This window comes from Phascolarctos cinereus, unplaced genomic scaffold, assembly GCF_003287225.1.
Source record: "Phascolarctos cinereus isolate Bilbo 61053 unplaced genomic scaffold, phaCin_HiC Scaffold_4;HRSCAF=312, whole genome shotgun sequence".
NCBI classification, from domain to species: Eukaryota; Metazoa; Chordata; class Mammalia; order Diprotodontia; family Phascolarctidae; genus Phascolarctos; species Phascolarctos cinereus.
Window position 1 is genome coordinate 727109953 of NW_027555847.1, and position 23108 is coordinate 727133060.

Sequence of the window (23108 nt, forward strand, 5' to 3'; positions counted from 1 at the left end):
TAAATGTGCCAGATATGATAATAATATTATTAAAAGGTCCCATGGTTCTTAGGGTGCTGCTGTAAAGCAGATGGCAATGCCTCTTCTTTAATGTCATTTACACTGACAGAAACATCACTTTCCGATGTTGAACCATCTGACAATGTCAAAGACTTTCATGTCAGTGACTTTCTCTTCTGGGTCTTCAGCAATTGTGGCTTTAGCCCCTACAGGAGGGGTGTGCAGGCTGCATCTCCCCTGGGGCTTTTCCCCGAGTGATGGCTGAGGGCACTGGGCTGGAAGACTGCAGTTCCCCGGGCTCTTGGGTTCAGGGGCCCGGACCATCTCCCACCAGATGCCGAGGGGAGTTGGTGGCCAAGGTGGTGGTGCTTGTGGTCTGACTTGTGTGGCATGTACTGCCTTCCATATCTCCCTCAGGGTGCCTTCCTTAGGCTTGCCTGCCCTGTCTGTGACACTTGGTTGGCAATTGATTGGAATGGCTGGCCCTTCTGTGCCTGTTGGCTTGTTGGTGGCAGTTGACAGTTGTTGTTGGTAACGATGAGGACAGAGGAGCCCCTCCCCACTATGATTTCTGCCCTTGGTGATGACTATGGGGCTGGTGGTTTGGGGGTACAGTGCTATTGCCAAGGCTCAAGGTCTGTCGGATGGCCAAGGGGCTGGTGGTGATACGAGTTCCCATGCCCCCTCCTGCCACCTCCTCAAGGTGCCCAGCTATTTATACATGAACACCTATAAAGAAAATGTATGCAAAACTAAGCACAAGGTAAATTATTTGGGTTTAGAGTGATGGCCTCTGGGCTTGGAGATCAGGGAAAACTTCATGGGAAAGGTGTTTCTTTAGAAGTTTTAAAGGTTTTTTGTTTGTTTGTTTTACTTCTGGGAGCCAAGATGGTGAAGTAAGCAGGAAATCGCCCTAACTCTCCCATACTCACCTCCAAACAACGATAAAATAGTACCCCAAAAGAAACCTTGGAACAGCAGAACCAGCAAAAAGATGGGGTGAAATACTCTTGGCCCAAGAAACATGGAAGTTTGGCCAGAAGGGTCTGTCTCACTTGGGTAAAAGGGGAGTGCAGTCCAGGACAGGAAGCACCCCAGCAAGCCAGCAGCAAGTCCCGCCTCCACAAACAAGCAGGAGATCCTGAGCCCAAGTGGGTCCTGAGCTCCACCAGCCTGGTGAAGCAGGCTCCCTGCCCCACATGGCTCAGCATAGCCAGGGGAATGGGCAGATGCCAGTTCTGAGACTGCAGCTCCAGGCAAACAGGTTGACACCAACTCTACAGGTGCCTAAGCAAATGGGCAGACACCAGCCCAGGGCTCCACACATAACCTGAGATGGCCAGGCTGTAGGCAGCTGCTAGTGCAGGGACCACCATGTGCTTCAGTGAAGCCTTGGGGAAACACACACCAATGCAGGAACACCCCACCAACCTCAGCACGTGCCAGACGCCACCATTAGGACCCCATCTGGGTACCAGGCAAGCTGCTAAACCGCCACCCCCCACCCACTCCCACAGAACAGCACCAGACACGAAGGTCCTCCTTGGGCCTCAGGGCAACATCAGTGCAGTACCAGGTGAAAGGCCCCTGGCACAAGAAGCCCGAGACAGTGCCCCTTCCACCCCAGGAGCAGAGCCCAGATTGAAAAGAAGGGAAAAAGGCCAAAAGAGATAAGCAAAAAAAGAACAACAAAAAGAATGTGACAATGGAAAGTTAATATGGTGACAGGGAGGATTAAGACACAAACTCAGAAGAGGACAACAGTGTCAAAACAACTATGGGCAAATCCCCAAAGAAAAACAGGAAGTGGTCTCAAGCCCACAAAGAACTCATGGAAGAAGAGTTCAAAAAGGAGCTGAAAAATCAGATAAGAGAGGTAGAAGAAAAACTGGGAAAAGAAATGAGAGTTTTGCATCAGAATTATGAAAAAAGAGTCAACAGCTTGGAAAAAGAAAACTGCTTAGAAAGTAGAATTGGCCGAATGGAAAAGGAGATACAAAAATCCATTGAAGAAAATAACTCCTTAAAAAGTACAATTAGTCAAATGGAAAAGGAGGTACAAAAAGCTAACTGAGGGAAACGACTCCTTAAAACTTATAACTGGGCAAGTGGACATTAGTGACTCTATGAGACATCAAGAATCAGTCAAACAAAATCAAAAGGATGAAAAAAATAGAAGAAAATGTAAAATACCTCATTGGAAAAATTGACGTGGAAAATAGATCCAGGAGAAACAACGTCAGAATCATTGGACAACCTGAGAGCCATAATCAAAAGAAGGACCTGGACAGCATCTTTCAAGAAATTATCAGAGAAAACTGCCCTGATATCCTGGAACCAGAGGGCAAAATGGGCATTGAAAGAATCCACTGATCACCTCAGAAAAGAGATCTCAAAATAAAACTCCAAAAAATATTATAGCCAAACTTCAGAACTATCAGGTCGAGGAAAAATGACTGCAAGTGGCCTGAAAGAAACAATTCAAATACTGGGAAACCACAATCAAGATTACACAGGACTTAGCAGCTGCAACATTAAAGGATCAGAGATCATGGAATATGATATTCTGGAAGACAGAGAAGCTAGGACTACAACCAACAATCACCTACCTGGTAAAATTAATCATAATACTTCAAGGGAAAAATGGTCATTCAATGAAATCGAAGGATTTCAAGCTCTCATAAGGAAAAGACCAGAATTGAACAAAAAGTTTTGATCTCAAGACCCAAGAGAAGCACAAACAGGTAAAAAGAGGAAAGAAAACATAAGGGATTCAGTAGAGCTAAACTGTTTACATCCCTACATGGAAAGATGATACTTGCAATTCTTAAAAATTGTACCACTGGGGGCAGCTAGGTGGTACATTGGATAGAGTTCTGGCCTTGGAGTCAGGAGGACCTGAGTTCAAATCTGACCTTAGACACTTGACACTTACTAGCTGTGTGACCCTGGGCAAGTCACTTAACCCCGATTGCCTCACCAAAAAAAAAAGTACCACTAAGGTAAATTTGAGGGAATGGCATAAAGATTAATTAAGGGATGAGAAAGAGGAGTACACTGGATTTGGAATGAAGGGAGAGGTAGAATGGGGTAAGTTATTTCACACAAAGAGGTTAGAAAGACATACTACAGTGGAGGGGAAGATGGGTGGGCAATAGACATCACTTGAACCTTACTCTCATCAGTACTGGCTCAAAGAGAAAATAATATACTCAATCAGTTGAATGCAGAAATCTATCCTATCTGACAAGGAAGTAGGAGGAAAGGAGATTAACTAAAGGGGAGGGGGCTGACAGAAAGGAGGAGACAAAAGGGAAGGCAGTAGTGAGAAGCAAAACATTGATGAGGAGGGAAAGGGTGAAAGGAGAAAGTGGACAACAGGAAAAAAATAATATAGAAGGAAATACACGGTTAGTAATCATATCTGTGAATGTGAATGGGATGAACTCTCCCATAAAATAAGAAAAGATAGCAGAGTGGATCAAAAGCCAGAATTCTACAATATGTTGTTTACAAGAAACATACTTGTAAATACAGAGACACACAGAGTGAAGGTAAAGGGCTGGAGCAGAATCTATTATGCTTCAGCTGAAGTAAAACAAAAAAAAAGCAAAGGTAGTAATCCTGATCTCAGACAGAACAAAAGCAAAAATAGACCTAATTAAAAGAGATAAGGAAAGAAACTACATCTTGCTAAAAGGTACCATAGATAATGAAGTAATATCAATGCTAAACATATGCACTGAGTGGTATAGCATCCAAATTCTTAAATGAAAAATTAAAGAAGTAGACAGCAAAACTATACTCATGGGGGACCTCAGCTGTCCCCTCTCAGAACTCAATAAATCCAACCAAAAATAAACAAGATAGAAACTAAGGAGGTGAATAGAATGTTAGAAAAGTTAGATATGACAGGCCTTTGGAGAAAACTGAATGGGAACAGAAAGGAATGTACCTTTTTTTTTTCTCAGCAGCTCATGGCACCTACACAAAAATTGTCCAGGTATTGGGGCACTGAAAACCTCAAAATCAAATGTAGAAAGGCAGAAATATTAAGTGAATTCTTTTCAGAGCAGTGAAGTCACCAAGCATTTATTAAACCCTTATCATGTGCAAGGCATAGTTCTACGGTTGGATATACAAATGAAGCTAGACACAGTCCTTCCCTCCAGGAGGTCACAGCCTAATGGGGAGAGGACATGCAAACAACGAAGTACAAACAGGCTTGAGACAGAATAAATTGGAGACAATCCACTGAGGGTAGGCATTAATTTTAAGGAGGGGAGGAGGCAGGAAAGAATTCTCCTTGGTGGTTTCCTGTATCTGTTGAAGGATGAAATCATCATTAAGGGAAGTGAAAAAAATTAGTTGCTCTACTTTTGTCAAAGAATAACCACTATTTGATATCTGGTTAATTGAAGTCTCTCCTCATTCCAATATCGTGTCTCTGTGCCAAGTTTGGGATGTTTCTGCTCTTTATCCACATGCCTTCCCCCGACCCTTCAGTTTGGGCGTGGCCAAACATGAGTATATTTGCTTGATGTGCCATGCTTCCCCCTGCCCCACTTTAATTAGATTGCATCTGGACATTTGAGGAGAATTTGTGATCCTTCTGCTTGTTTGCTGCTGAAATAACAGGCCTCCATCACACACACACAGAGATGCTCACCTAACAGTGCTTGCTTGTTACAACACTAGGGGGCACTACATGCCTATCCTGAAGTCACTCTGCTTACCCGTACTCAGGACTCACAACAAGGTACCTGCACGTGTGCTATACAACTGTTCCTGCTGGGGTAGTGGGGAAGGCTCATAGACAGAAGAGATGGGCCAGGGGTCACTCCTTTTTAAAAGTGCACTTCATGACTCTTCTTGCTTTATGGCCAATAAAAGAACTGCTTTTCATCTCACTCTTAAAAAAAAAAAGACTATTTAATTTTATTAATTTTTCCCCAGCAAACAAAACCAAGTCCTAGTTCTATTTGTAAATTTGATTGGTTGTTTGTTTCTTGCTCTTCTCTTCAGTTTGGTTAATCTCCTGATTTTTAGGATTTCCAATTTGATGTCGATTTGTTTTTTTAATTCACTGCTTCTGGGGTTTCTTTGAGTCTTTCGCCTCTGGTCTCCTTTCTCTCTTTTACTGAAGAAAGCACCTAGAGATAAGACTGTTCCCATAGGGAGGGCTTTACCTGTGTCCTCACCTAGGGATGTCAAACACATAACACTCCACTGATGCAGATTAAAATGTGATTAGAAAATATTGAATAAAATAAAGGCCAATTAAAACACAGACGATGTTAGTTTATAGTTGCCTAAGTCAATATACCTGTTTCCATTTCTCTTTGAAACCGCTGTCCTAAAGGTTTTGAAATACTGTTTTTCTTTCTTTCTTTCTTTCTTTTTCTTTCTTTCTTTCTTTCTTTCTTTCTTTCTTTCTTCTTTCTTTCTTTCTTTCTTCTTTTCTTTCTTCTTTCTTTCTTTCTTTCTTTCTTTCTTTCTTTCTTTCTTTCTTTTCTTTCTTTCTTCTTCTTTTCTTTCTTTCTTTCTTTCTTTCTCTTTCTTTCTTTCTTTCTTTCTTTTTCTTTCTTTCTTTCTTTTTTCTTTTCTTTCTTTCTTTCTTTCTTTCTTTCTTCTCTTTTGTCTTTCTTCTTTCTTTCTTTCTTTTTTTTTTTTTTGCTGAAATCATCTCTTATTTTAGCTCATCTTCAAGCAGCCAGAAGGAAGGGGCTGTCATTGTCTGGTCCCCCTGTTACTACAGTCATGGACTTAGATGTGGAAGGGAGACCACTGAGTCCAGCCCCCTGATTTTGCAGATGAGTTGAGTGACTTGCAAAGGGTCACACAAGAGTGGCCCTTAGCACCGATACCCTGAGATGTTTCCATGTTGGGAGCAAAGGAGGCACTCGTAAGTCATTGAACAGCTAACAAACGGACACCTCCTTAGTCCTAATGTAGAAGGGATGGGCTTCCAGGATACAGTGGCATTTAGCTTGCCGGCTTGGCCCCCTCTCAGGTCCATATAGAAAGGAGTGGTCAGCTGGACGACTGGGGGTGGTTATCAGAAATTCTCCAAGCAGGAGGGGCGGGGATTTGCCCTTAAGTGAAGTCCCACCCATAGTCCAGGAGGCCGGTCCAGTTAGGGAAATCTAATCTTTGGGGGTGGAGGGGATGGGGGATATGGACCTGGCATATGTGGTCCTGTCCCATTGCGCTGCCAAGTGTCAGGGCCATCACTGGAGGGCAGGTCTCCTGACTGCACGTGCAGCCCCTCGTCCTCTTGTGCTGGGTTTGGGCGAGGAGATGGCAAGTGCCTAAGGACCACCCCCAGCCCGTGAAAGGGCTGCCCGGGCATGCCCTCCTGCAGCAGCCCCCAGACCCCCGGCTTTTATTGTTTTCTCACTGCTGGGTCGCATCGGGGTATCGGAGCACAGCTGGGGAAGTGCCGGCTGTGTGCACATTAATCCTCCAGCCAGTCACCCAGCCTCTCCCAGGCAGGCAATAGATGAGCACTCATTATGCGCCTACTGTGTGCCTGCCCGGAAAACTAGGGGAAGGGGCGGCGCCTTCGGGGCGGCCGAAGCAGGACCACGCGGGCACGCACCACGTGGCTGAGGACCCTGCAGACCGAGCTCTAGGCCCGCTGAGTGGCGCTGACCAGGCCGGCCCAGGCCGCAGAGTCGCTGGCTCCTCCGCGCCTGGCTCTGACCATTGAACCAGTCTCCCTCCAGCTACCTACAGCCTTGATGGTCACAAGTCCACGGCTCGCTCTTCGCTTCGGGACTACATTTCCCAGAAGTACTTGCCCGCTGGGAGTGGCGCCGCGGACACCAGCAGGCGTCAGTTGTCATAGAAACCAGGCGTGGTGTGTTTGGGGAACGCTTCCTCGCCATTGGGGCAGCGGCGGTAGGGGGTGGGGCCAAAGGGGCTGTCTCCTCGATCACTTCCGCTCCGCCCTCGGTCTTCGGCAGCTGTCAGACTCTCACTGCGCTCTTGCCTCTGCCCGGTCCTGAGCCTCCACTGGTTCAGGGCCCCTCGTCCTGGCGGGGTGAGTGCAGGGGTTGGAGGCTTCTCTGCGGGGGAGAAGGAGGGGGGGGGAAGGAGAAGGCGGCGGCCGGAGCGCATTCGCTCAAGTTAGGCCCACGCCCTCCTCCTGTTGGGAGGGCGCGCGCGCACGTGTGAGGCCAAAGAACCAATAAGAGGCGCGGGCGCTCTCCAGGCCCCGCCCCCTCGCGCCCCTCCCTCGCGGCAGCCCCGCCTGCTGCCCCTCATACCGCCACAGCAGCCCCTTCGCCCGTAGCCAAAGGTTTCCCTGGAGGCTGCCGCAGCGCCCCACATCGGGACGAGCGCCCCGCCTCCCCAGCGCGCCCCCCACCCACCGAAGCAGCTTCCCGAAGCCCCCGGCTCTACAGACTCTGTTGGTTCCCCATGTCCCTGGCCCACCCCCACCGTCCCGTAGAACGTGGTCCTGGGAGGGGGGAGCACGGCGAAGCGTCACCGGGCCCGGCACATAGTGGGGCGTTTCACCCCAAAGCCTGGACAGCTTCCCACGGTGTCTAGAAGAGGAGGCAGACTTGCGAGCTCGCGACCACGTGGGAGGTCAATGCTGTCATGATCGCCATTTTACCAGGGGGAAACTGAGGCAGGCGGCGGCGAAGTCCAGGTCCCCTGACTGGGGAGTGCTCGAGACCAGGCTTGCCCCCGGCGCCCGGTGAAGGCCCCCTCCCACCCCCACTCCCACTCCCTGAAAAGCCTGCCTCCTGCTCCCCTTTCCACCCTGCGCTGGCCGCGCTCCGTTCTGGCCGCTCTGGAGCCGTGTCCTCCAGGTCCTGCCGTTGTCCCCTCGGCTCTCCTCCTGTCTCGGACCCGCGGGTCTGCTGGCTGCTGGCCCCGATGTCCCCGGGCTGGCCCTCATGCCTGGCTCCCTTCAGTGCAGAAAGGCTTTCCTCCCCGGGGAGCATCTCCTGTGGATCCCTAACTGTCCCCTTTGTGGGCTGTTTGCCTGTAGTGTCGCTTGGGGGCTCGTGGTCACCAAGGACCGTTCTTTCTTTCCTTTTTGTTCCAGCAGTTGGCACAATGCCTGGCTCATAGTAAGCACTGAACAAATGTTTGTTGACTAATAAAAATAATGATATCCTCTATAGAGCACTTTGAAGTTTGCAAAGCATTTTATAAATATAATCTTATTTGAGCTTCCCTGTAATCCTGGGAGGTAGGTGTTATTATTTATAATCCCCGTTTTACAGATGAGGAAACTGAGGCAGACTAGTGAAATGTCTTGCCCAAGGCCACACAGCTAGGGAGTATCCAGGGCAGGATTTGAACTCACTTTCCGACTTTAGGCTCACCCCTGTGAATCCGTGTATGTGTTGTATCTTCTCAGCTGGATGCAAGTCTGAGGGTGAGGGCTATTTTCTGTCTCTGTATCCTCAGGAGTGCCATGGACTGAATCAAGGGCTGCCTGTGTGGGCCCCCTCTCACCTCCCAGCTGGGTCTGGGAGCCCCAAGGCACAGCCAGGTCTCTTGATAGTTGGTGTTTCTTCCCCAGCCCTGCCTTCAGAGGACTCTGGCTTTCTCCAGGAGGAGACTTTGTGGAGGCCAAGGAGATGGCGCCCGTATTCCTGACAGCCCAGGCCCCACCACGTGAGTGGCAGTTTGTTCTTCTCCATGTCCTGTAACCCTTAGTGGAATGGTGATTTTGACCTGGAAGTGATCTTGGAGATGATCCAGACCAGAGGGGTCAAATACACCCCACAACACTCCTGAGTACAGCTCAAACCAGATTAAAATGGTATTGGGAAATATTTAGGTAAAAATGAATAAAAGTACAACAGAACACAGACAATGCTAGTTTGTGCTTAGCCTGGTATAAAGACAAGCTCTTATGGTCCCCATGCTTTTCACTGAGATCTCTAAGGACAGTTTAGTGCCCTCATATATCTTTTGATAGCTTAGATTTCTTCCTCCAAAAACTGCCTATTCATATCCTTTGGGGAAATGGCTTTTATTTTTATAAATTTGAAATCAGTTACCTTTATGCCTTAGAAATGAGACTTACTATAAATATTTTTCCCAACTTCTTGTTTCTCTTCTAATTTTAGCTACATTGCTTTTGTTTGTTCAAAATTTAATTTTATGAAATTAAAAATTGTCCACTTTACCACTTGTGAACTTCTCTATCTCTTGTGTTAGTCCTGAACTGTTCCTCTTATTCATAGATCTGACAAGTAATTTCTTCCATGTTCCTCTAATTTATTGATGATACCAGCCTTTCTGGCTCTATCATGTACCCATTTGGACCTTGTCTTGCTATATGGTGAGATGTTTGAAAGGCTGAGCTGTGTGACAGGTAATTGTGGGGCTGGGTTAAAACCTAGATGGAAACCCTGCCCGGGGTTAAGACAGAAGGGGAAGGTGGTTGGAGCTGGAAAGAGTCCATCTTGGCAGGTGTGATAAGACATTGCCGTGTAGTTAAGGGAATACTGGACTTGGCATAAGGGCAAACCTGGCTTCAAGTCCTGCTCCTGCCCCCACTCGGCCTGATAGCTGACTGTGATCCTAAGTCACTAGCCTCTCAGCCTCAGTTTCCTCTTCTGTGAAACATGAATGGCATCACCTGTAGCACCTACCTGTTGTGAAGATCCAGTGGGACGAAGTGCCTGATTCTTATGTCAATAGAAGTGGCTGACTAACCTGTCTGGATAAAGGATCATGTTCTGAGAAGAACCATCTTGTTTGGGGTGGGGGTGGGGTCTGGCCATATTCAGGAGGGGGTGCAGAGGGCACAGTGTGCCATGGGAGGAGCCACTGGACTAGGCCTGTTCCAGGTAATGAGATTAAATGAGCGCCTAGAAAGCGCTTTGGCAGGGTTCCCTCACACACTGTGACAGTGGCTGCTTTTACTGAAGCCAACAGCCATGCTGAGCGTGACTGAGATGGAGCAGAGGAAGAAATGGAAAGGGGATATTTGTTCTCCAGCAAAAATGATGCAGACGGTGGGTGGAAGGTGCTGCCTGTACCTGTAAATTTCTCCGGAGGAGTGTGGCCTATTTAATTACAAGAGACTTCTCATTTCACATCTACTCTCAGGGTTAGTGTGTGGAAGCACCTGCCTGTGTTTGCTGGTGAGGTGAAAGGCTGAACTTGGAAGACGGAACAAGAGGGGCCCCCATTGTGGTTTCCTGGAGGGGAGGCAAGGGGAGCAGCTTCAGCTCTAGTACGTGTCTGTGTCATTGTCGATGTGCCTCTGGCCTTCAGCTTTCTTGTCTGTAAAGTGGGCACAATTAATACCTGCACTGTCTGCTTCTCAGGGTTGTGAGGAAAGTCCAGGGTAAAGCAGCTTTCCTGATTCTGGTTTTCTCCCATGAGCCAGGATCTGGTACAGACTGAGGCACAAGCTTATTACTAGATCCTTGGCTCCATAACCAAGAGTGCGAAAGAGGACCACTTGCGATAGGGTTAACACCCACATATTTGGCATTTCAGGGTCCATGACATTGCAGGATGTGGCTGTGGACTTCACCCCTGAGGAGTGGGGACACCTGGACCCTTCGCAGAAAGAGCTGTACCGGGATGTGATGCTGGAGAATTATACAAGTCTGGTCTGCCTGGGTAAGGATAGCTCCCCCAGGGATCCAGGCTCTGCCTACTGGTTGGCCTCAATTCTCCATTAGTAAATGATATGAGATGCATTACATGTTGAAGAGTTATTGTATAGCATGGAAAGGCCAGAGATTCCTTATCCTTTTGTGACTGGTTCACAGGGGAAAGGTATTTCCTTGGTGGAGCAGGAGACTTTCAGCTTGATGGTGTTGACGTTGGGGTCCTAGCTCCAATCCTCCTTTCTCTCCTTAACTCCCCTGGTAGGTACCTGGAATCAGGGAATTCCCCATCTTCTGAGCCCAGCCCTGCTCTGTAACCCATTCCTCCACACTTCGTAGGGACACAGTGTGGAACATGGTCCCAATACCCTCCTTCCCTTCCAAGCAATCCCCCTTTTCCCCAGAAGAACAAAGGGCCAGGATCAAATTCAAGGGTGGATCTCTGTCCTTGGCACTTTCTCATTTCCAATGAACAGGCTTTGCAGATACTAAACCCAATGTGATCAACCAGCTGGAGCAAAGAGAAAGGCCTTGGATGCTGAAGGGAGATGTCCCAGCCAGCTTGTGTCCAGGTGAGTGCAGGTGACTCCTAAGTCTCAGGCCACCTGGCTAGTGAGGGGAAGAATTGCCTTATTCCTGTAAGAGAGGAGCTGGGGGTCTGACAGGAACTCCTTCAGAGAGACTTAGAGCACACCCAATTAAGTTAGCCCTATCACAGCAACAAAGTTTACCAGGTACTTGAAAATTTACTCAGTAGGAATTCCACTATAGAAGACTTGCACAGAGTTGATAAGAAATTATGATTAGATAGTTCCAAAAACCCTTGTCTTAGTTAACAACCTCACAATCTGACAGTACAATTCTTGATCTAACAACATCTAGATTATAAGAGAAATTGCTTTTTTTTTAACAACACAGTGATACAATTGTTAACCAAATTACACAATATAGGAAAATTTAGAAATATAACCATACTACAAGCAATTGTCATGTATTTAAAGCTTGACACAGAACCAGTTAATTACCAATCAGGTGACCTTAAATTTAGTTGGATGAGCAAACAAGATCTGGATTCATAGTCACTAATGGTAACATTTTAATTTCTAAGGCCCAATACTCTTAGCACTTTAAAAGACAAGATTATTAGCCATAAATGCACTTTTTTTCCTAATGCACTTTTTTTTTTAAGACACATGGTGACAATTCCCAATTCCCCAGCACCCAGAGATTGAAAGAATTGGCAGAAGTGGACATAAGCTTCTGGATAGAGAGTCTGTCCTCTATGCCACGGAAGGTGTGCCCAGGTCCATGGCCTCAAACTGCTGGACCCAGAGCCTGAGAGGTCAGGCTGAGTGTGAGACAGCCTTGTAGCTGTCTGACCCATTTGGTCAGACCTGAGAGGTCAGCCCTACCTAGGTGCTTGGAGAGCCACCCCAACTACAGGGTGAAGAAAGGGATAGGGAGAGAAAGGAGGCTTACATACCTTCCAGTCTCAGCTGGAGTAGAGTTCCTTGTTTCTTTTATCTTGAGACTTATCAGATAAGCCTTAAGCATTCCAGCTCTCCATTCCCATCCTCCTGGGAATTTCAAGCTGCATGTATTAGAAAATGAGACCCAGAAACGGGGCACAGGGACCCCCAAAGAAAACCAGGCTCTAAGGCCCACAGGGCATGGACACCCTGAAATGGGGCACAGGGACCCCCAAAGAAAACCAGGTGCAAAGACCTGCCTACCCACCTCCCCCAACGTCCCACGGGGGAAGGGGAAGGAACAACACAGGGTAAACTAAGGTGTAGGGGATAGTCTGCTCAAACAGAGCAAGGTGCCTTTTCCTTAAGGTTTGGAGACCAAATTTCTTACTAAGCTTGTCTTGTTCAGAAATCCCCTTTACAAATTATTTTTCTAGATTACATTGAGATCAGGCTGTGTTACAATGGAAAACTAGTCTCTTTTCTTTAAGATCTCCTTCGCTGAATTCCCCATCCTAGTGTAATGCAGAACATTATTTTACCATTTAGGTAGTAGGGCCCTTTAAGCCACGGAAAGCAGAAATTACTGCTTAATCTTGCCCCAGACCTCTCTCCTCCTAAATCTAAACAATAGTGAAATGTACTCTTGCATAGCTCAGCATAGCCCATACCTCCAACGCAAATGGATAAGAAAGCTTGCAATATAATTGCTTTAGATAATTATGTTTATACCAGAGACCAGGACACCTGGTCTGGTTTGTGTGATCTCTGACCTGTAATAATGGGGTGCTTGGGTGCTTGTGCTTGTACTTGTGCCCCAATTTCTCCCTCGTCTCAGAAACAGTGTCTCTAATAACCACTCCCCAGCCCAAGGACACTGTGCCTAGCAGTTATTCATGCATGGGCCTCAGCATGACCTTTATCTCTCTTCCTGGTACAGCTACACAGAGCTGGGCTGCTTAGGCCCCAGCCCTCAGATCATGTCTCTGGAAGCCTCCCAATTCCTTAGTGAGTTCCTGTCTTGTGAGAAAGCTTTCCCTTGTTGCAGAGCATTCTTTCATCAAGACAGAGGGAGAGAGGTGTCCTTGGCCAGCCCAAGGACTCTTCCTCCTACCAGACTCCAAAGATCCATACCTCTGTCATCTCCTTCCCTGTCTGGTATACTCCCTGTACTTTCCCACCCATAGCCCCCAAAGACACCTGCACCTTTGGATTACCTCATCAGTGTTCCTGGCATTTCTTTCCCACTCTCTTTTCCATATAAACCCTAGCTTGACCCCTGATCAGGGCTGCTTGTTTGGGTGTGCATACCCCTTGCAGCCAAGCACTAATAAATCCACATTTTAAATTACATCTGGGTCTTGCTCGCTGATTTCTCAGTACAACACTAGCAGTCTGCTAGCAGCCTCTTGCTTGTCTTAGCGTCCCAAGACACTTGAGAGGAAAAAAATGTGACCAACCCAGCTCAAGGGCATCCCCTTATACGAGGGTCAACAGTCCGACTGACCACCCAGAGGTGGTCAGTGAAGCTTCGGATGCCGCTGGCAGTGTCTGGGCACTCCAGGGGTCTCTCAGCCAGGGAGACAGTAGGAGCAGAAAAGGTCTGGGGAAGAGAACAAAGAAAAGGGTGCTTACCTATTATCCCAGTGGCCAGGAGAAGATCAGCGGAGGTCAATTAATATTTGGACTCCCGGGTTTCGGCACCATTTTATGTTGAGGTTTAGAGTTGGGAGAGCTGGTTCAGGTGTGATAGAATTCACTTAGACCTTCTCTGTACCCATTGGGAGCTTTATTGACAGAAAAGCAGCAGGCTAGCTCTGGAAAGAGGACTAGCAACTTAAAGAGGGATAGGGGTCTGTTTTATCTTACCAGATAAGGGGAGGGGTTGTCATGACACAGGATGAGGAAGATGGATGGCAGGATAGGGGACCTAGGATAAGGAAGATGGGAAATTTTATAACTCAGGATGAAGGAGACAAGGAATTTTTATGGTCCAGGATAGGGGCAAGTTTCATGGTATCTCAAGATAAGGGAAACAAAGGCAATTCTTTTGGTGCAAGTTGTATGGCATTTTGAGATAAGGGGCAAAGGACTTGGGAAGTTTTCAAGATCTAGGGTTTCAAGGTACAGGATGGGTGACAGAAAGAGCCTCAAACCCCCTCAGGGGCCTGGGAAAGTAACCCTTCATATTATTTTTATTCCTAGGGCACTCTTTGCCCCCCACATCATGGAGATGTCCTTGAACTCCTGAGGGATAATCTCCTCTTGCCATATCAAGTGGAAAATTTCAGTCATCTTTTGTACGAGCAATGGACCCCCTACCTTGTAATTCTCAGCTGGAATAGAATCAGCACCAGGGGCTTGGCCATAGGAGCCTAATGGCATTCAAACCTCTTCTTCAGTTAGAAGTTCAGCTGGAGAGGAACTGACTTCAGCCTGAGATAAATGATCAGTGGCCTCAGCATAGATTGATGATGGTCTGTTGAGAGCACTAGGGAGGTATTGGAATATGGACTGTTGCCTAAGGACAGTAGGAAGCCATGGAGCTTCTAGAGCAGGGGAGCAACCTCCTGAAACCTGTTCCCTTTAGGAATGTGTTTGGCGATTGTGTGGAAGATGGATGGGAGTGGCTGGATGTCGGGAGGCCAACTGGGACTGTTTTAGTAGTCAGAGGGTCCTAGATTTAGGACTTCAGACACCATCTAGTCCAACCCCTTCCTTTTCTCCAGGAAGCGAAACAACTTACCCAAGGTCTCCGGTAGTGAGCATCAGAGGGGGGTTTGAACCATGATCCTCTGCCTCCCAAACCAATGAGCCCTCTTTCCACTAGGTCACCTTATAGCCTATAAACGTGAAGTGGAATTTATACCAAGCTCCGTCTAGGCCAAGAAGCCTTTCTGAAGTGCCAGGCCAAGGCCAGGGCTGTGTGAATGGAGAGCACATCCCTTGGGGCAGTACCTGCATCTCCTGCTTTGATTCTCAGGACAGTCCTGGGAGTCAGGCACCATTGTTGACATAGATTTGGCATGGAGATGCTTTTGTGTGGGACAGCGACCATCGAAATCAAGAGTTTGGAGTCTGAATCAGAGATCAGAAAAGGTCTTTATTCTTTCTCATGAGAAAGGGCGCCACCCTGTGGCTGCTCAAGCAGCAGCAGCCAGGGACTGCTCCCCTGGCTGTGAGAAGCAAAGTTTCGTAGCCCTAAGGCGTCTCCCCTCCCACTCTCTTACCTCTTTCCCCCACTGGCACATAATCTAAACGTGGCAACTAATACCCAATAGAAGTAAACATACCCATATTTGGGAAGTAGATGTATGCCTGCGCCAGAGCTTCCTGACCAGGAACTGCCTGTGCTGATGTGGATTTTTGAGAAAGGAGAAGCTCAACTCAGGGCTTTGGCCTGAGGGAACTGCACTTCAGGCCACCTCTCAAGCTATGGAGGAAAAAGAGATTTTGCAATGCATTCCTCACGTGGCAGGAGTGAAAGCAGTCATTAGAGATCGTTTCTGTATTATACATACACTTGCAAATTCTCAATGATCCAAGTACCATCATTTAGGAACTCCATAACCCAAACAAGCTCTTTTCCCAGGGCTGATGACCTTGCCCACAAAGATGATTTTCAGGAACCTGGCAAGTTTACAAAATCAGGGGAATCAACAGGGACCCCAGAGAAGGGGCTGATCTTGATGACTCTGCCGATGATATTTTTCCTCTGGACTGATATAAACCTCGCATTTTCTGGGAAGCAAGTCTCCTATTTTTAGTCCTCGTTTAGTTTTGCACTGACTGAATTTTCCCCACATCCTTCTACGGCTACCTACTTGCCTGGATGTCTTTCAGGGTTCCCATACAGCATCATGCCTTTTGCACTGGTATTTATCCGAGTGGACATGGTTTGTTTTTTTCTAAGATTCCAGTATATGGTAGCTGGCACATGGTTGCCTCTGGTCACCCCCTACTGCCCTACATAATAGGTGACCTTGGGAGTAAGGGATATCCACTCCATCTGCCCTTAGAACAGCTGTGGGCTATGCTCTTTGACACCACCCTTCCTCCAAGGTGGAATAGACTAGCCTTGAGGATTGCTTTGAATGGGCAGAACCAATCCAGATAAGGCTTTCACCTCATCCCCTCCCTTCCACACAGTAATCAATCACCAAGTTTAGGTTTTAACATCAAAACAATAACCCCAAATAACTTAGTTAGTAATCTTACAATTTTCATAAATGATGGCCAGACTGATTTAGCCATAACTGCTGCTTAGCTATAGGCAAGAGTGAAAATGCCCAGTTTTCTAAATAGCAGTTACAGAACATTATAATCAGAGATATGCAGGCAAGAGGGCTAGCTCAGAGTTCTGTGCATATCTTGCTTAGACAGGTCATCATTTCATTGACCAGTCCATTTGCCCAGGGTAGAGGGGACCCTGCTATACTCGTCACCCTCACACACTGTGTCAGTGGCTGCTTTTACTGAAGCCAACAGCCACACTTACTGAGTCTGAAATGGAGCAGAGGATAAAATGGAAAGGGGTGTTTGTCCTCCAGCAAAAATGATGCAGACTGTGAATGGGAAGTGCTGCCTGTAACTGTAAATTCCTCTGGACTAGCGTGGCCTATTTCATTAGAAGATGTTTCTCATTTCAAATCTGCTGTGAGGGTTAGCCAGTGAAAGCACTTGCCTCTGGTCACTGTTGAAATTAAAGGCTAAACTTGAAATCTGGAGCAAGAGGCAGCCCCCATGGTGGTTTCCTGGAGGGGAGAGAAGGCAGGCCATCCTCAGCTCTGGTACAGTGTCTGTGTCATTGTTCATGTTTCTGGGTGATGGTCATTTTGATGCCCCTGCACAAATTAGTAAGCCTTTTCTGAGTTTTTGTGATTAGGTGGGTATCAGGGATGACATTGGTGAACTGAGTAAAAGAGTCTCTGGTTTCAGAGAGTTAGCTATGTTAATTCTGTTAGGATAAGAGTGCTTTAGGACCAAATACCCACTGATGTATTATGTGTCAATGGTGTTATTACAGATTATAGAATTTTGTAGGATTTGCATATTTGTATTTGATGTACAGGATTTGTAGATGATAATACAAATTCTGGTAACTCTGTTAATAGAAAAGCACAGTACATGTGGCCCTGAGGCTCAGCTGCGCCCTCAGCCCCAGGAGCTATCATCACTGCTCCCTAGGGACGAGTCCTCACGCCCAAGACCTTCCTGGACTCCCAGGTGACAGCTGACCTAATGCCAACTGTTTAACTTCCCTGGAAAACTTGTACTGGGTTGGGGGAGCAGGGAGCAGAGAGAGGGAGCAGAAGCCGGTGGGGGTGGGGCCGCCACAGCAGCGTCTCCTCTGACTGGCTCAAAACTCCAGGCGTGGCCTGGCGGGGAGGGGGGAGGAGCGGATTCCCCAGGCCCCAATTCCAGCCAAGGAAGAAAAAGGGGGCGTTGCCCGGGAGACTCACAAGAACGCCCCGCCCCTAGGAGCTCGGCGATGGGAGCGTTCCTCGCCAAGGGAGCTACTGCGCAGACGCGGAAGTTCATGCTTCCTGTTCAGTTTCAGAGCCGTCCAGAGACACGTGAGGTTTTATGTCCTGTCCATGGCAGCGCTCCTCCTGCGTCCCGGGCGAGGGGTGGCCGGTGGGGGAAGGGGGGGCGCCTGGGACCCCCGCCCCCTCCTCTCCCCGGCCTCTCCGCCCCTCTCCTTGCCTTAGTTGGTTCCTCTCTGAAGTGGGGAGAAGGCTCGTGGACCCTTGGGGGGCTCTCAGTGAGGCGGGACCGCCCCGCCCCCTTCCTCGCTTCTCCCTCCTCACTTTCCCCCTCTCCTTTCCCTTTTTTTCGCCCCCTCCCCGGATCTTTCTTCTCATTCTCCCTCTCTTCTCATCTCCCCTCTCCTGCTCTGCTTTGACATAGAGGACCCCCACCCAGCGCCAAGCCCCACCCCTTACTGCCCCAGGTATCACCGCCCCTCCCTCCCCACGTGACCAGGCCTTTCTAGGATTCAGACGCACTGGGAAAGAAGCCCACAGCCCCAGCCCAAGGGGCCCCCTCCTCCAGCTGCCCCTGCCCCCTCCCTCCTCACGTGACCTGGCATTTCTGGGGGAGAGGGGCATAGGGTGGGCTTTTCTGTCTCCTTGGCATCTCTAGCACCTAGAATTCAGCGAAGCATACAGTGGGCGCTTCATCAGTGCACGTTGAGTTGACCTGAGTCCTGGACACAGACAGGCTGCCTCCAGGGTCACTATGGGCATTTCCCAGGCAGAGGCAGGTCTGGGGTGGAGGGGGAAGGGCCCACCCCCCTCATGGCTGCCTTTTCCTTTCCAGCTCTGCCTCGTGGGACCCCAGGGGCCTGGGTACGGGCCAGAGCGGGGAGCAGGAAGGAGCCAGAATGGGCCCCGAGTTCCTCACCAGCAGGCCCCCCCAGGTAAGCAGCATGGTCCTCCTCCCTGACAGGTGTCTCAGGTCACAGTGTAGACAGGTCCTTTCTCAGTGCTCTCTGTCCTCAGAGCACCTGGGCAGATTCAGTCCCCAGACCACAGTGGTTAGAGTTCTGACTGTGCCAGGGCCAGATAAAACCCCCCATTTGGCATTTAATGCTCTGCACAAACTGAGCCCTTCTACCTTCCGTGTCTTAGCATGTTAAAGTCCTCCCTGCTTCCTGTGGCCCAGCCAGCCTGGCCTGTTTTCTGTTCCTCACACGTGACCCCCATCTCCTCTGCCTCTGCTTCCCCTCCCTGCCTGGAATGCTTTTCTCCCCTCACCTTGCCCCTCTTGGAGACACTGACTTAATCTGCCAATATTCAGCTCAAGCCCTGACTTTTATAGGAACCCACTCCTGGTCTCCTCAGCTGCTGGGGCCTTGCTGAACCCTCAGGACAGCTGCTGTGCCTGCTGCCTCCCCATTAGACTGTGAGCTCCTTGAGGGCAGGGACTGCTTTTGTCCTCATTTGTATCCCCAGGGCTCAGCACAGAGCCTGACACAGGGCAGACACTCCATCAAGTGCTTATGGGCTTGACAATGAGTGTTCTTGTATTACATGATTCAGAACCTGAGGCATGTAATAAATGCTCCTTGTGATTTTCCTTTGAACACTCTGCAACCTGAATATACTAAGAATCAGTCCTTCTGATTCCTGTTCCCCTTCACTCCCCTTCCCACATCCATGTGGGTTGTGGTCCCTGGACAGGCACAGATTGATTTGTTTCAGGAATCAGTGACCTTCAAGGATGTGGCTGTGGACTTCACCTGGGAGGAGTGGGGCTACCTGGACACTTCCCAGAAGGAGCTTTACTGGGAGGTGATGCTGGAGAACTACAGGAACCTGGTCAGCCTGGGTAAGGAGGCTCCTCTGGGGACTTGGGATCTGCCCCAAAAGGTTGTTTGCTTCCTTCTGCTGGGGCTGGGTCTACTGTTCAGCACTGTTGCTTTGGCCTGTAAGAAAACCAAGCATTTGTTACTTGCAGTGAGGCCAAGAGACAGGGTTCTTGTGCTCTGCCTGGTCCCAGCTGAAGGGCTCTTGCTTTGTATGGCTGGAAACTGTCTGCTTCATTGTGTGAGCCTGCTCCAGCTCTCTCTCTTCAGGCCAGGGAGGCTTTCTCAAGTCCCAGGGCAGATACTGAAGTCAAGAAAGCTGCCAGATGCCTCAGCATTGAATGGGTCAAATGAACTCATTGTCTCTCTGAACCCAACTCCATTCTTTATCCCATTGCTGTGTCTTCCCAGGAAAAGAAACCAGATCACCCTTCAGATGTTTTCTGTATGCTCCTTCACAGCCCCCAGATTCCCTGGCCCTTCTTTACTTGCTCCTAGGGGTTGGTGAGGCATGGGCTGTGAGGTGACCATACCTGTCCACCACTGTGCCATTTCCCTTGACTAGGCCTTGCAGATTCCAACGTGAACATAATCTCTCAGCTGGAGTCAGGGGAAGCACATGGGATTCCAGTGGATAGAGTCCTAAGAAGCTGCTGGCCAGGTGAGTGTGTGAGTGAGTGCCCACACTCAGTACATTTGGGCACCTCATGAAAATGGGCACATTTGTGAGTCCTCTGGATGACTTTTTTGGTCATGAGATCTTTTTTTTTCTTTTTTTTTTTAAAGGCAATTGGGGTTAAGTGACTTGCCCAGGGTCACACAGCTAGTAAGTGTCAACTGTTTGGTCTGAGATCAGATTTGAACTCAGGTCCTCCTGACTGCAGGGCCAGTGCTCTATCCACTGTGCTACCCAGCTGCCCCTCAGACAGCAATCTTACAGCTCATTTCTGCCCACTCTCTAGTTTGTTTGGATGTTGTTGCCTTTTATACCAGAGTCACTTGATAGGGAGAAATACAAATGATTCTGTTGGTGCCTTCAGAATGCAGGAGCGCTGCTCCACTGTGGGTGGAACTTTGAATTATTTCCATCTTTTTGGAAAGCAAAGTGGAATTCTGCGGCGTACGAGCTCCTCAGAACTTCCTCTTCTTAGACCCAGTGATCACATTCTCATGACTCCCAGGGGTGATATTCAGATGAAGAATTTTCCCAAAAAAAAATACTTTAAGGTACTTTGTTCATATTGGTGTATGGGACAGAGCAGTTGTTCGTAGTTTCATTAATTGTGCATTATCTCTATCAGTTTTGGCATATTCCCCTCCTATAATACTGGGCTAAATGAAAGGATAAGCTTGGTGAATTCAAAGTAATTTTGGAAACCTTAAGAATTGATTTCACTTCACTTGGAAAAAAACACATACATTGCTTATATGAGACAGAATATTGGAAAAAGTAAAGTGTACAGAAAGGCTTATTCATACAAGGAAAAGGACATTTACACTTTTTCTTTCCTTCAGATGGGGACACCAGGCCTCAGACCAAGGAGTCAATGCCAAAGTTAAGTATGTCTATAGAAGTCTTATCCCAGCAAAAGTCCTTGTGTAATGACCCATGCATCTCCAAAATGGGGAAAACTTGGGAGTGTTGTGTCAACAGCAATGAGGAGAAACTCTCTAGACAAGGAAAAGTAATCCAAGCAGAAACTGCTGATGAAGTCAGAGGCTGTGAATACAGTAGATGCAGCCAAACCGTGAGCCCAGAGCTAGTCCTTTTTCCAAAATGTGGAATGTCTGTAGTAATGGATCTCCATGAGAGTGATACCCAGAGAAGGAGCTTGGAGTCAGACCAAAGACGAAGTAATCAAATCCATTCACAGAAGAAATATTCTGAGGTTAACAAATGTCAGAAAGCTTTTGGTTATGATTTGGACCAAATTCAGAAACATGGAATTCATGCTGAAGAGCAGCTTCAAGAAAGTGGGAATTCTTTCTTCCCAAATAATGAAGTTACTCTATGCCAGAGAACTCATGCAGGAAAAATGTCTTCTGAATTGATTAAATGTGGGAAGACATCCTGTCAAACGGCAGATCGTACTCTACACACTAGTATGGAAAGTCAAAACGAATCTCACAAGTGCAGTGACTGTGGAAAAGTCTTCCAGCACAAGAAAAGTCTTACAAAACACTGCAGATTTCATACTGGAGAAAGACCCTATGAATGTAATGACTGTGGGAAGGCATTCTTTTCAAGAAGTGACTGTACCCAGCACCAGAAAACTCATACAGGAATAAAACCACATAAATGTAGCTTATGTGGGAAAGCGTTCCTTCGCAAGTCCCATCTTACCAAGCACAGTCATATTCATACTGGAGAAAAGCCATATGAATGCACAGAATGTGGGAAGATCTTCCGCCAGAAGTCACATCTTAGACAGCACTTCAACATTCATACTGGGGCGAAACCATTTAAGTGCAGTGATTGTGGAAAGACATTCCGATCAAACTCTAGTCTTACTCTGCACCGGAGAACTCATACTGGAGTAAGAAACTCTTATCAGTGCAGTGTGTGTGGGAAAACATTGTCTCAGAAGTGTGGTCTTACTAAGCACAGTCGTATTCATACTGGAGAGAAACCATATGACTGCAGTGTATGTGGAAAGGCATTCACTCAGAAGTCTGGTCTTATAAAACATAGTAGTGTTCATACTGGAGAAAAACCTTTTAAATGTAGTCATTGTGGGAAAGACTTTCCCCGCAGTGCAGCACTGGCTCGACATCAGAGAACTCACACTGGAGAGAAACCCTATGAATGTAATGAATGTGGAAAGGCCTTCACCCAGAATTCAAATCTTTCAGTGCATAAGAGAATACATACCAGAGAGAAACCCTATGAATGTAATGAATGTGGAAAGGCCTTCACCCAGTTTTCAAATCTTTCAATGCATAAGAGAATACATACCAGAGAGAAATCTTAGGAATGTGATTAATGCAGGAAGGCTTCCCCCAGATCAGAGCACATATTCAACATTATAGAACTTGTGATGGAGAGAAACCTTATTAATTTAATCATTGCAGAAGAATACTCTGATGGGCTGATCTGGATTAGAATGTAAGAGGGCAGTATTTTAGCTGTATGCCCAATTCATTGGTTTCCTCTTTTTCTATTTTATTTATGTAAGCATTTAGAGATGTAAAACTTCCCCTAAGAGCTGTTTTCCCTGCATCCTATAAGATTTGGTATGTTGTCTCATTATTGTCATTCTCTTGAATGAAATTATTGATTTTTTCTATGATTTGTTGTTTGACCGAATGATTTTTTAGGATTAGATTATATAGTTTCCAATTCTTTTTAGTCTGTCTTTCTATGGCCCTTTCTTACATATAATTTTTATTGCATCATGATCTGAAAAGGATGCGTTTAATATTTCTGCCTTTCTGCATTGGGTTGTGAGGTTTTTATGCCCTAGTACATGGTCAGTTTTTGTATATGTGCCATGTACCGCTGAGAAAAAAGTATATTCCTTTCTATCCCCATTCAGTTTTCTCCAGAGGTCTGTCATACCTAACTTTTCTAATGTTCTATTCACCTCCTTAACTTCTTTCTTGTTTATTTTGTGGTTAGATTTATCTAGTACAGAGGGGGAGGTTGAGGTCCCCCACTAGTATAGTTTTGCTGTCTATTTCTTCCTGTAACTCCCTGAACTTCTCCTCTAAGAATTTGGATGCTATACCATT

General features: G+C 47.4%; 2 protein-coding genes across 2 annotated transcripts in view; both read left to right on the forward strand.

Moving 5' to 3' along the window:
* The window catches only part of LOC110202582 (zinc finger protein 560-like), a 36284-nt gene extending 13618 nt beyond the window's left edge, over positions 1–22666 (forward strand). Inside the window, exon 7 of the mRNA XM_078154501.1 lies at positions 21501–22666. Within this exon, the coding sequence (XP_078010627.1) occupies positions 21501–22348 (848 nt within the window). The 3' untranslated portion in view covers positions 22349–22666. The remainder of the gene's footprint in view (positions 1–21500) is intronic.
* On the forward strand, positions 6820–13418 carry LOC110202591 (KRAB domain-containing protein 5-like). Its single transcript, XM_078154508.1, has 5 exons — positions 6820–7045; positions 8546–8640; positions 10483–10608; positions 11075–11170; positions 13008–13418. Exons 2-5 carry the CDS (start codon positions 8604–8606, stop codon positions 13028–13030), a joined length of 282 nt encoding a protein of 93 aa, XP_078010634.1. The 5' UTR covers positions 6820–7045; positions 8546–8603; the 3' UTR covers positions 13031–13418.
* Positions 22667–23108: the final 442 nt, after the last annotated feature.